The 12,772-nt window shown below is 37.2% G+C and overlaps 1 protein-coding gene across 1 annotated transcript in view; it reads left to right on the forward strand.

Moving 5' to 3' along the window:
- The window catches only part of FGF10 (fibroblast growth factor 10), a 79,607-nt gene extending 71,336 nt beyond the window's left edge, over nucleotides 1–8,271 (forward strand). Inside the window, exons 2-3 of the mRNA XM_047073743.1 lie at nucleotides 3,891–3,994; nucleotides 8,074–8,271. Of these exons, the coding sequence (XP_046929699.1) occupies nucleotides 3,891–3,994; nucleotides 8,074–8,271 (302 nt within the window). The remainder of the gene's footprint in view (nucleotides 1–3,890; nucleotides 3,995–8,073) is intronic.
- Nucleotides 8,272–12,772: the final 4,501 nt, after the last annotated feature.

Raw genomic sequence — 12,772 nt, forward strand, 5'->3', positions numbered from 1 at the left:
AGCCTTAACTCCCTAATCTCACATCTTATGACTTTCTGCCTTGCTCCTTGTTCTCTAGTTGGTAAATCAAAGTTATGATTTTTCTGGAAAACACCATACTGTTTTCACCTTAATGAATGCTTTTGTTCATGTCTTCCCACCTTTCCCCTGAATGCCTCTTGTGCAACCTTCAAAACTCAGTTCAAGTCTCATCTCCAAAGAGGAAGTCTGCCTTGGAGCCACAGCCAATATGAGCCACGTTTATTTTTGCCTCTTTTGTCTTCCATCTTAGCTCTATCACTTAATATGTTTTATTGTAATTCTCTGTGTATTTGTCTTTTACTCCCAGTAGAGCACAGATTTTGATTGAGGAGGAGGGATTTTAGATTTTGATTGATTCATTTGACTTTATGTTCCCATTTCCTACAAGAGTGCCCTTCTCCTCATAGGTCTTCCTATGTGTCTGAATTAAACTGTCCCGAAGCTCTTAAACAGATTTAGAAAACCACTTGGGATATTCATCTTTTAAGAGACATCAAAACTGATGTTGTTACAACAAATTTCACTACAAGAATATGTCTTTAAATTAAAAAAACCAGCTGACCTATATGAATGGGAAATATAATTGGTGTTCCCTTTCATTGATGATATAATTTTTAGGTGTTAGTTTCTTTGAGTAACAAAACAGTACTTTATAACTTGTGAGATAATTGTATGCTCATATAAGTTGTTAAGAAATACAGAAAAATTTGTATGTCTTTCACTTACTTTCCCTTAGGAGGTCATCCTTTAATTGGCATTGAATTTTGAACCAAAATACACTAAGTTATTAGTCTAACAACCATAAAGCAAAATTCTGGCTGTCCTTTGCAAAAATACTTTTTTTTAAGTTTCTTTTTTTTTCTTTTTAGTGTTTATTTATTTTTGAGAGAGAGACAGAGAGACAGAGTATGAGCAGGGGAGGGGCACAGAGAGAGGGAGACACAGAATCCGAAGAAGGATCCAGGCCCTGAGCTGTCAGCACAGAGCCCAACGCAGGGCTCAGACCCGTGAACCATGAGATCGTGACCTGAGCCAAAGTCTGATGCTTAACTGACTGAGCCACCCAGGCGCCCTGCAAAAATACTTTTTATTGGAAGACTTGATCATTCTCACCAAAGAACATAGAACACTGGAGAGATTTTTTATGAAAAATGGACAAGTCCTCTAGACTTGAGCCCCTCAGAAAGTCACTTTCGTATTAACAGATGTTCATAGTAAAGACAGTCATTGTTCATTACCACAAAATTATCAGATTATAATTTGCTGGCATATGTTATACCATAAAAGTTCTTTTTCAGAATTTGAAAGACCCTTAAATCATCTAGTTCTTCCCACTTTGTATTCTGAAGCATAGTGAACCTTTTCACACTAGTCTTAACTGGTTACAGAGTGGGGAAAATGGTTCATTGACTGAATGGATTCTTTCAATATCGAGATTCTATTTTGTGCAAAGCAGAAAAACCCAGGGGTTTCCAAGATAAATATGATATATCATGTGCAGTGCATGCTCAGAAGTGATTGATCAAGGATTTGGTAACATTTGTCTCACGTTTCTCCTTTTGTCAACTCAGTCTGTTACTATAGATTAACCCCACTACATCTTGTTCACCTTCAAAAATCCTGCTTTACTCTTTGCTTCAATCTTTCATTCTAACAATTTCCAGTTACAAAAGCACATATAGGGAACACCTTGCAATTTACTGACAGCGCTTACTTGTTTCTTAGGCAAAGTAAATACTGGCCTAAATATTTTGCCCCAGAATTCAACCTCCTGCCTCACTCTGTATCTTCTGCTTGTGACATAAAGTATATTACATTCCCTTCCCTGATACTTAGACACTTTCCTCTGTGGCATGCCTATTAAAGACTATTATCTTGATGAGTCATTTTGTCAGATGGTTTTCCAACAGGATTCCCTTGAGACAATGGGAAAGAGAGGGGGGATATGATGGAGAGACAAGTAGTCAGAGATGGAGAGAAATAGTTTGAAAGCCAGAAGCTTAGGTATTGGAGCCATCATTACTAACCTGTGTCACCTCATCATCTTGTATCAGTTATATAATCTCATATCCTCTGGTTTTTTTCATCTGTAATTAAGAGCAATGCCCATCTTAGAGGACTGTTGTGAGAACTAAAGAAATAAACTATAAGAAACTATTTTAAAATATGCAAATAAGTGAGTGTATTTGTTTGTGCCTTGAGGGCAACTAGCTGCATAAGGAAACAGGATACTAAAAATACAGATATGGTCTCCTTCACCCTTTGTAACCTAACCTTGGTTTGAGTTTGCCAACTGAGATTTATTTCACCCTATTATTGAGGGAGTGTGTTGTGTTAGGTCAGAGGCTTCCTACGAGATACATGGAAAGAATGATTCATTCATGGCATGTAGTCTAGCTCTCTGGTTTTGTCAACTTTGCAGTGGGGGAACTCAAACATTTCTATTGGTCTCCACATGGCTGGTCCACCTAGGATGGATGAGGAGGAAAGAAGGTATTCATGTCTTAAGAACAAGCCACTCTTTCCCTATGGGAAGGTATATGTATAAACACCCAATTTGTTGAGCACATTTAGAACGGCATTTCTTATGACAGTTGATACATAATAAATGATAACGTATAATCACCTTTCAGATTTTATGGGCTAAGCCAATGGGAATTTGTATGTTCTGTCCAGGATTTACACAGTTTGGTGAAGGAGGAGTTCCAAAATCTATTAAGTGTGAGAGGAAATTTATTTTCTTTAATAATATTTAAGGAGGCACTAAAGCTCTAGCTGTAGGCAAGTTCTAATTATTTTATACGTACCAGCTCATTTATTCCTCACAACACGACTAGGAAGGAGGTACTATCGTGTTGCCCATTTTACAAATGAAATGTAAACACAAGCAGTTCAGTGACTTCTCCTGTGGTCATTCACCAGTAAATGTAAAGCCAGATTCAAACCCAGACACTCTGGATCCAGAAGCCTTTGCTATTCACCTGAGAAAGCTTTTCCGAGTTCTAGAATAAGAAGTAGTCTTAGCACCTGAGGGTTTCTTAACCTAAAATAGATTTGGGGTAAAATATCAAATGCTCTCCCTTTAGTTACCTACATACTTTTCAGAGAAAATTACCTTTAGATGCACCAACCAAAATATGTGTATGAGGACAAAAGTTCTCTTGTCTATCAGTTACAAAAACCTTCAGCGTTCCATTCTTTTTAGGGGGGAAAAAGCCTTTAAAAATGCTGGTGAATATTGGATATTCTCCCAACTCAGAGTAGTGATTTTGCTATTTTACAGGTAATGTGGATGTTGGGATCAGTCTTTCTGTATCTCAGAATGTCAACACATTTTCCCAAACTGAATTTATCAGTTAAGTGTAGCCAAGAGATTTAGTTTATCTGAGTATCCTACAATGGAGAAATAGTTTACCACTGTTTTTACAGATTGAGGTAAATCTGACATATTATTGACATATGCTATGGATTTAATTTAATACCATAGTACAGATGTGTGTTCTGATAAGTTTTTTGTGAAATCTAGGCTACGATAGAGTTGTTTCAATATTTATGGGGTTGAAAATGTAGAGTTAGCAAAGGAAGTATTTTAATTAAAACAACATTTTTCCTTATATGCTCAGAATAAAAATAGGGGAATTCTTTTAAAGACTTACTATTTTTTTCAATATAACTCCTGGGTTTTTAGGCACATTGAAAAATGTTTGGTTTTTTTTCCCCAGTTTTTTAAATCTACTAATTTTAGGATGATCAGAAATTAAAACTCAGTAGGTCTTCTGATTTTCTTTCTTTCACCTAAATTTATGCAACTCTTTAAGTTTAGCTATTGTTGTTTTTTGTGTGTTTGTTTTTTCCATTGTATGGTTTAGGTATCCTGGAGATAACTTCAGTGGAAATCGGAGTTGTTGCCGTCAAAGCCATTAACAGCAACTATTATTTAGCCATGAACAAGAAGGGGAAACTCTATGGCTCAGTAAGTATTCTGCTTTAATTTTCCAAGTCCGCTGTAGTAAATCATTACCAGAGTTTTGGAATGTTTCCCTCAGACATTGAAAAGCTTTGTTATCATTCTATTGCTAGTAAATAGAGCCACAGTGGGCTGGTCACCAGAGTTTCAAGGGCTGGCAAAGCGGCTCTTGCAACTCTGTAATTTCCTCTGTTGTTCACCCATCAGTCTACCACACAAGCTGTTACTGGCATTCGTCAGTCTATGCTCTGAACTGTTAAAGGGTCAGACTCTCACGGAAGCATCTGGTCAGATTGGCACGGGTGCTGCAGACAACTTGGAGAAGAATCATTCAAAACAAAGATCTTAAATTAAGGAGGAAATCATATACTGTGTTTTAGAGCTGGTATTTTGTTTTCTTTTAAAATATGAGATGGGGAGACAGATTAAGAAATTTACCATTTGTGTGCCGTTCAATCAACTCCATATTTTCATTTATGTGGGCGACAATCATTAATTCAATGATGGAGCTGGAATCCAGCCAATGCTTTGAGTACATATATCTCTGGTGTTTCATAGCAAGTATTAAGGACTATCACTTCAAAATGTGTAAATAACCTTATTTTGTTGGTTAGCATAAGGATGATGGTAGTGGCTGCATAGAGCCAGCAGGTCCCAAACTTCAGTATGCATCACAATCACCGGGAAGATTAAATCACATTTCTAGATTTTTTGATACACTAAAGCTGTGGTAAGTTCTAGGAATTTGCATTTCTTTTTCTTTTCTTTCTTTCTTTTCTTTCTTTCCTTCCTTCCTTCCTTCCTTCCTTCCTTCCTTCCTTCCTTTCTTTTGAGAGAGAGAGAAAGAGAGAGAGCGAGCACAAGCAGACAAGCAGAGGACGGGAAAAGGAAGAGGGAGAGAGAGAGAATCTCAAGCAGATTCCACTCCCAGTGCAGAGCCTGATGCAGGGCTCAATCCCACAAACCGTGAGATCATGAGCTAGCTGAAATCAAGAGTCAGACACTTAACCGACTGAACCACCCAGGCACCTCAAGAAATGGATAATTCTTAAATGAACAGTGTCATCAAAATATTTACTACTTCTCTCATTTCCCCACTTTTTTCTTCTGTCCCAACACAGCTCATGTACTGTGCCTATGATGCTTCTTGAACTCTAAGATGTGTGAATTATCTTGTCCCATCTCTGTATCTAAAGTAGACGCCCACTTTCTAGCATAGCACCCCCTTTTACTTATCTGCAATAGGATTCATCGGAAAAATCTCTCATTACTGTGTTTAGTGTTTACTATCTTCCCCCAATTTATTGTAAACTCCAATTGGGCAGGGTCTGCCTTGTCCTGCACTATACCCTCAGCACGCAGTCCATCCAGAGCACAAAGTCATAAATGCATAAACCTAACCACCTCTCCTAGCAGCTCATCCCATCGTAGGCCGTACCCTCCACTTTCAGCCCATTTCAGAAAGAAGTCCATTTTCTAACCACAGTGCATTTGGTTTGCAATTTTGCATTACCACCAGGAAGAGTAAAATATGATGGCTTCAAATTAAATGAAAAATCTACTCAAACTGAATGTCCCTCTCAGGGTGGACTAGGACTAGGAATTTTGCACTGAAGGGTATGCCATCAAAATTCATGAGGACATACCTAATATAATTCTGTATATCAGTGGCAATGCTTATAAATTCCTGTCATCTTTTTTCAGGTGATCTCCATTGATGCCAGAAACCTTCTTGAAAATATTAGGCCAACACTCAGAGTGATTAACTAAACCAGCTCTTTATTCTATTATGTATTGAATATTTTCCTCTGTTCCCTTTTGGGAAATGTATGTCTCTCTTATATTTTCATTATTCCTTCTCTGAATAATGCATCTATGGTATTCTTGGTTTCCACATGACTGACAGAATTAGGTTAACTAGAAAATGGTGTTTAAATAAAACAGGCTCTCATCCAGCCTGATTTAAGGGCCAAAGAAATTTATGAGGCATCCTGAGGAAGTTTAAAACCTTTCTCTAAACTACCAAAACCCTACTTTTGAGATCTTGCTCTAGCCTAGACTTTTTTTTTTAACTTTAATACTGATGATTCGCCTAAATGCTGTAAACACATAGATTCCTAGGTCCCTCCTCCAGAGATTCTGATATATTTGAGCTAAAGTGTAAATATTAAAAAACACTTGAGATTAGGAGTCTGCCACAGGTATACCTCACTTTAAGAGACATTGCTCTATAAATTTATATTGGGGAGACAAAATAACTACACATCCACTGCTCTTTTCTATATACAGCTCTGTTGCGAATATGAAGTCATCTTAGGGCACCTGGGTGGTTCAGTCAGCTAAGTGCACCCAACTCTTGATTTCGGCTCAGGTCATGATTTCGCGGCTTCATGGGTTTGAGCCCCGCGTTGGGCTCTGCGATGATGGCATGAAGCCTGCTTCGGATTCTCTGTCTCTCCATCTCTCTCTGCCCCTCCCCGACTTGCACTGTCTCTGTCTCTCTCAAAAGGAATAAATAAATTTTAAAAAATAAAAATAAAAAAATAAACTCATCCCAAAAACCTCAGTCCTCCCACAGTCTCTAAACTGCGCCCCCTTTATTAGAATGAATATAACTATGTTAAAAAATCATCTCTGCTTTGAAAGCCACATAGCTTTAGACAAACTAAGATGAATAAATGGGAAAAAAAAAACATAGGAAGGACTTAAATTCCTTTCTAATGCAGAATTTTTGTCACATTAAAATATTTACCTTAAATAATTTACCGATTTTCCTCTTACTTTCAACCAAATGAACCATTTGAATGTTACACTTCAATATCACTTTATAGAAGAGAAGCACATTGGATAAATAAATTCCAGGAAACAAAGCTTAAACTAGAAACATGAACATAATATATACCTGTTTGTGATGGTTCTGATAATGTTCAAAATTAGGATCTAGTTCACAGAAACCTGAATATTTAAACATACACACGTTCAGGAGTTGAGAATTTAGTAACTTTTTTTTTAATCCCGAGGTGAGAAAAACTGTTTGAATTGCCCAGTAGAGGCCAACGAAAGATGCCTATAATACCCTTGGCTTGGATTGGAAAAGGTAGAACCAGAAGAGCAAAAGCTCCAATTCTTGAGCTTCTTACCTGCTTTAGTGTGGGTGTAAGGGAAGAGGGACATTTCCAAAGCCAGAGTTTTGAGATTAGTGAGGTACCTCCTCTACACATCAGTAACTCCAGAGTGAGACACTGGATCTAAGGAATGAAGGAAAATCAATTCTTGTCCCAAAGACCCCTTAAAAACACATGGTCACCTGTAACAAAGCCAAAGGACTGTGACAACTGAGTGGAATTTCTGAGGGTCAAAGTCTCAGGTTTATACAATATACACAGTGATCAGTCACCATGTTTGTAATTTCTTTGATATGGTAATTCACAAAGCAAGGCATTTCATGTCCTAATTTTCAATCATTCCTAGAGCTCAGAGTAAAATCTGTTAAAATTCCAGGTTATGGAGAAATCTAGTATTTTTAAGAAAGGAAGGCATCCCTCCACCCCTCCCTGGCCTCTTGATTATCTAGAACTATTATGATTTTCCTGTAAGATCTGTTTTCTTACCAACGTGGATGTATTTATTATGGATTTACAGGCAAAGTCTGCAAACTTGAGAAAGACAGGTTTTTCTGTAATTCTATTTTTCCGATGAGACCCCATGGTCCTTACTCTGAAAACAGGATTGTAACACTATTGTTTGTCATTGGCTCTTCACAAATACCACCAGTAGCATCTTTGCTCTCGACCATCATTCTAGGCACTTAAACCATGTCATAGTCAAAACACACTAGCTTTTTAAAGGGACCCTAATATGTTTATGATGATCAATTAAAATGAATCATGAGCCTTCAAACACAGAATCTGCTTTGTGGTTGAGTTTTACTCTTCTGTTGTTGATAATGTGCCTTAAGTGCACAACTTAGGTACAAATGGTAACAGCAAAGAAAGCTCTTGAACTGGAGTTCTCCGGATGGTTTGTGTCAAATGGAATGAAGTATCATCATCACAGAAATAAAAGATTCTATTTTTCACTTGCAGAAAGAATTTAACAATGACTGTAAGCTGAAGGAGAGGATAGAGGAAAACGGATACAATACGTATGCATCCTTTAACTGGCAGCACAATGGGAGGCAAATGTATGTGGCACTGAATGGAAAAGGAGCTCCCAGGAGAGGACAGAAAACACGAAGGAAAAACACCTCAGCTCATTTTCTTCCAATGGTGGTCCACTCATAGAGGAAGGAATGTTTGTGGATACAGCAGAACTAAAGGCCCTTTCGCCAGGACTAGTAGGTATTCTTCATGAAGACAGTAGCTCAAAAGGCAAAGACACATTGCAGATGTCTGCCTGCTTGCAAGAAAGGAAGTCTTTGAAGGTTTTGTACTCACTGCTGACATATGATGTTCTTTTAATTAGTTCTGTGTCATGCCTTATAATCAAGATAATAGGCAGATTAAATGGGATGGAAGTTATTCCTAAGTGAACAACACTGTGGCTGGGTTTTTGGTTACGTTTTTGTTTATGTTCTTGTTTTTGAACCTCTGAGATAGAACTTAAAGGACATGGAACAATCTGTTGAATGATCTTCGGGAAAGTTATTTATGGAATACGAACTCGTATCAAAAACTTTCATTGCTCATTCAAGCCTAGTGATTCAATGAGCAGTAGGACATGCAAGCATTTACTGGAAAGCACTTGGGTCATATCATATGCACAACCAAAGGAGCTTTGGGCGTGGCATCACGGAAGAATTGGATAAGATTTAAAAATGTAAACATGTTAGCGTAAAACTGTTCTAACAAAACAAATAGTATGGTATGCTTGTGCATTCTGCCTTCATCCCTTTCTATTTCTTTCTAAGTTATTTATTTAATAGGATGTTAAATATCTTTTGGGGTTTTAAAGAGTATCCACAGCAGCTGCCCTCTGATTTACCTTTTCTTTTTCTTCAGCACACCCCATGCATGTTCATGACAAAGTGTTTTTAAAACTTGGCAAACACTTAAGACTAGGAGAGGAGCTAGGGAAGGAGGGTGAGAGCCCCATGTAGTATCAGTTAACTTAATATCACTTCTGCAACAAGAAGAATCAACAGTAAATATGACAGTGCTGGGGCATGGCTTGATGAGACATATCTGCCATCATTTAGAAAGAGCTATCACTCCTAAGGCTTCCTTTCATAAAAAATAGACCAGAACGCCAAATTCTTTTCTCTCAGTATATCAATGGGTCTCCAATACAAAAAGAAGGAAAATTGTGAAGTAAATTTTAGTAGCCTAGCCTCATTATTTTGCCATGTCTCACAGTAGTAAGTGATGAAGAGGCTGTCTGCATATATAAGAACCCTTCTGTAAGTCCCACATAGCACATCTCCCCCAAAGGAATTTGAAGTGCAACCCTTCCAGGGGCTTAAACTGAGCAAATATATCCTGGTATATGTCTACTCACATACGGAAACCTGTTCCAGCTGTATGGCCTAGTCATTACAAAACCAAATAAAACTTATTTTCTGTAAATTTAAAGAGCTTTGGAAGATTCCATAATGTAACCATATCAAAATTCATTTTGTTAGAGCAGGCATAGAAAACAATACATAGGAATATACCAGTCATCGTCACATTGTATTCCACTAAATAAACACATAAGCCTTATTTGCAGTGTCTGTAGTGATTTTAAAAGAAAAGTGTAGAAAAATACTATTTGTTTTAAATACTTTAAATCATAACTATAAGATTATATTGATGCTGCGGTGTTATCTTCATATTTCTTGTTTTGAAAAGGTCTGTTTATTTTTATTGTTCAGACACAGTATTTTGGTACAAGGGAAAGACTCACTAAATGTCTTTTTACTAAAGTTTAACCTCTAGAAAGGCTGGTGTTTTGTGATCCTCTCTTATAACTTCATTGTGTCGATACTTAACCAGCACGTCCAGTTAATCTGTTACTTAAGAATTAGTTTTATTAAGACATTTTCCCATGAAGTTATTCCATTACAGGTCTTTATTTTTTTCATTCCTTAAAAAAGTTGGAATTTCAAAAGATATGCATTTGAGGCAGAGTGTTTTGGCTTATGGCTAAAGTTGCATTTCATAGCATTTGGCTTCCAACTTGCTTCTTGACAAATCAGATTCTAAAAATGTTTAATTTTTGTGGTTGGAATCTGTATGTTAAAATATAATTGGTAACTGAGTCTGAGAGTTGTAATGTAATGTATTGCTATCAGAACTAGATTATCTTTGTTCTTTTATTTTAAAATAATAATTGCACCTGACACATGAACATGGACCACCCAAAACCAAAATTAAACGTTTGGTAAGACAAATACAGTATTAGATGACTACACTAACAGCAAACAGGGCACAAACTGGATTCGTATTTCACAGAGCCATTTAGATTACCAAGGAGACTATGTGTAAACAGGCATCATTATTGCACTCGAAACACTAAAACAGCTTCTAGCAAAATGTATCAAAGCTTGCAGAAGCCAAAAATAGAAAACATATCCCTCACCTCCCCACCAACACACACACACACACACACACACACACACACACACACACACACAGAGATAAGAACAGAAACAGTATGGTAAGGAGTAAGGAGATTCTCCTGCATTTAAAAATGGCATCTTTGCTTGATAATTGAGACAGAATTCTGGTCCCCTCTGCAGCTGGATTGTGCTACTGAAGAAAAAGCAGTTCCAGTTCGGAAGATTATACGTTAAAAAGAAATCATCATGATTTGGGGAGCTCAGCCTCTCTGGGAAGTGTGGCCCCTGGCCATGATGTCAAAGTGTGTCAGCCACAAATGTATGTCCCCATCTGAGTGTTGGTTCGGAGAAGACTCCTCATAAAGATATAGAATCCCTTCCTCCTCCTACCTCCCAAAAGGCTGAACAGTGTATAGTATGTTACATTTAAGTAAATCAATAAAAATGCTGGGAAAAGAAAACAGAAATATTGTCCTTGTTTGTTTTATTAGCCTATACCTAACTATACCTGGGAATAGAAAGAGAGGCTCTAGTGTTCTATGCATGGCAGGATGTGGTTAAATGCCCCACAGTCCCAAACAACAACAAAAGAAAAACATCACTCAAACATTTGTAAGTTTTCTTTAATGTTTTACATGTGTGAGTCAGCTATCCTTACTTTAATAACAACCAAATGCTTTGGATTTTTCCTAAGTATTCAGGTCCACCTAATTTACACAGTGGATAAAGAAGGATGAATTGAAAACAAGGATGGCTTGTGAAACAATGAAAGACTTTTGGAGGAAAGCCAGGAGGCTGCAAAATCTGATTTCAAGGGGAGAGAATAGGCCAATGAATTTGATTTGAGAAGTAGAGACAGAAAAGCATATAATTATGCAAGGTGTGTCCAGGACCCAAGAAAAGTTATGGACACTATCTAAATTGGTCAGCATGAATACTGCACAGTTCCAATAATTTGGACATTGTTCATTCAGGATTTATGATTATTCAGCAAAAATAAAATTTACCCTTTCCTTATCAGTGAAGGCATTAGCTGTTCCAAACTTTGCTTAAAAAAGTTAACTGTAGGAAACCATGAAATACTTACAATACCTCGTGCATTAGAAGTAACCCATTTACATGCAAACAAATACCACGTTGAATAAGAATTCTTGTCTATTTCACTTGACAGAACTTTTCCAACTTAAAGCAGTAAGGAAACAAGAGGAGTATTTTGGAAGCGTACTGGAAAGAAAAGGACAAGTCTGAGTTCCACTGGAACTGGGATATGAGGCAACTAAGCTCTGCCTCCTCACAGGCACTCATTTCCTCTTACCTCAGACTGGCTTTTTTTGCTGGGCTACTTACTGCTTGCCACCGATTTCCATCCTTCCAACTCTGAAACCGCAAATCTCTTTTTCTCAAGATCTCCAAGTGCAAATATACTAGGTGTGACTGTTACTGGCCAGGTGTGGAGAGCATCACAACCTCTAGAGCAAACAGTCTGGCATGGGGACTGGCCAAGTGTCAAGCACATGACCACAGAGCTGCAAGGTGCAGCTTCTGCCCACAACTGGAAGTAATGAACAACAGTGTACCAAGGAAAGGGCAGAGTGCTGGACAGGTGCAAAACCCAAAACGGTTCTTAGTTATATCAGTGAGACCACTGACCTAATCATGTATCTCTTTTTAAAACACAGATCTTTTAATCTTATATTTTTCACTAATTCTAATTAGCCTTCATCTAATTTGTTCAAATCAGAGACATCTCAAGATTGTTTTTCTTTTATGCATCTTTTATAATGGAAAGATTATTATTTGTTTTGCTTTGTTCTAAAGCCAAGAGAAGGACCCTGAATGTAGCCAGGATCACTGTAATTCTGTAAACTTTATGGAATAATAACAGATGAACGAAAGTTTTCACTAAGTCAAAAGTTAATACTTCTACTCAATACCAGCCTCTATCATAATAACAAGAAAAGTTATTTAACTCAAGAGTATATCCCAGTATTTTCAAGTCTATCAACATATAGAAAAAATTTGCAACTCAAATGCCATTCGTTATTTAAAATATGGAATAAAAAGGAGAGAAAAATAAAAAAAAACCTGCTTTATATCTTTTATTACGTCTTTTATACATTCACTATGAGCCAAAAGAAAACCTTATAACATGCATTTCTCTCTTTTGCTGATTAGAATAAAACACAGAATGTCCTTGCAAGGGGCTAATCTACTGAAAAACACCTTTACAAACACTATGTATTCAT

The sequence above is a fragment of the Lynx rufus genome, unplaced genomic scaffold (genome assembly GCF_022079265.1).
Source record: "Lynx rufus isolate CCGP_SWC_20201006 ecotype Redwood Valley unplaced genomic scaffold, mLynRuf1.p SCAF_1, whole genome shotgun sequence".
In the NCBI taxonomy this organism is placed as follows: domain Eukaryota; kingdom Metazoa; phylum Chordata; class Mammalia; order Carnivora; family Felidae; genus Lynx; species Lynx rufus.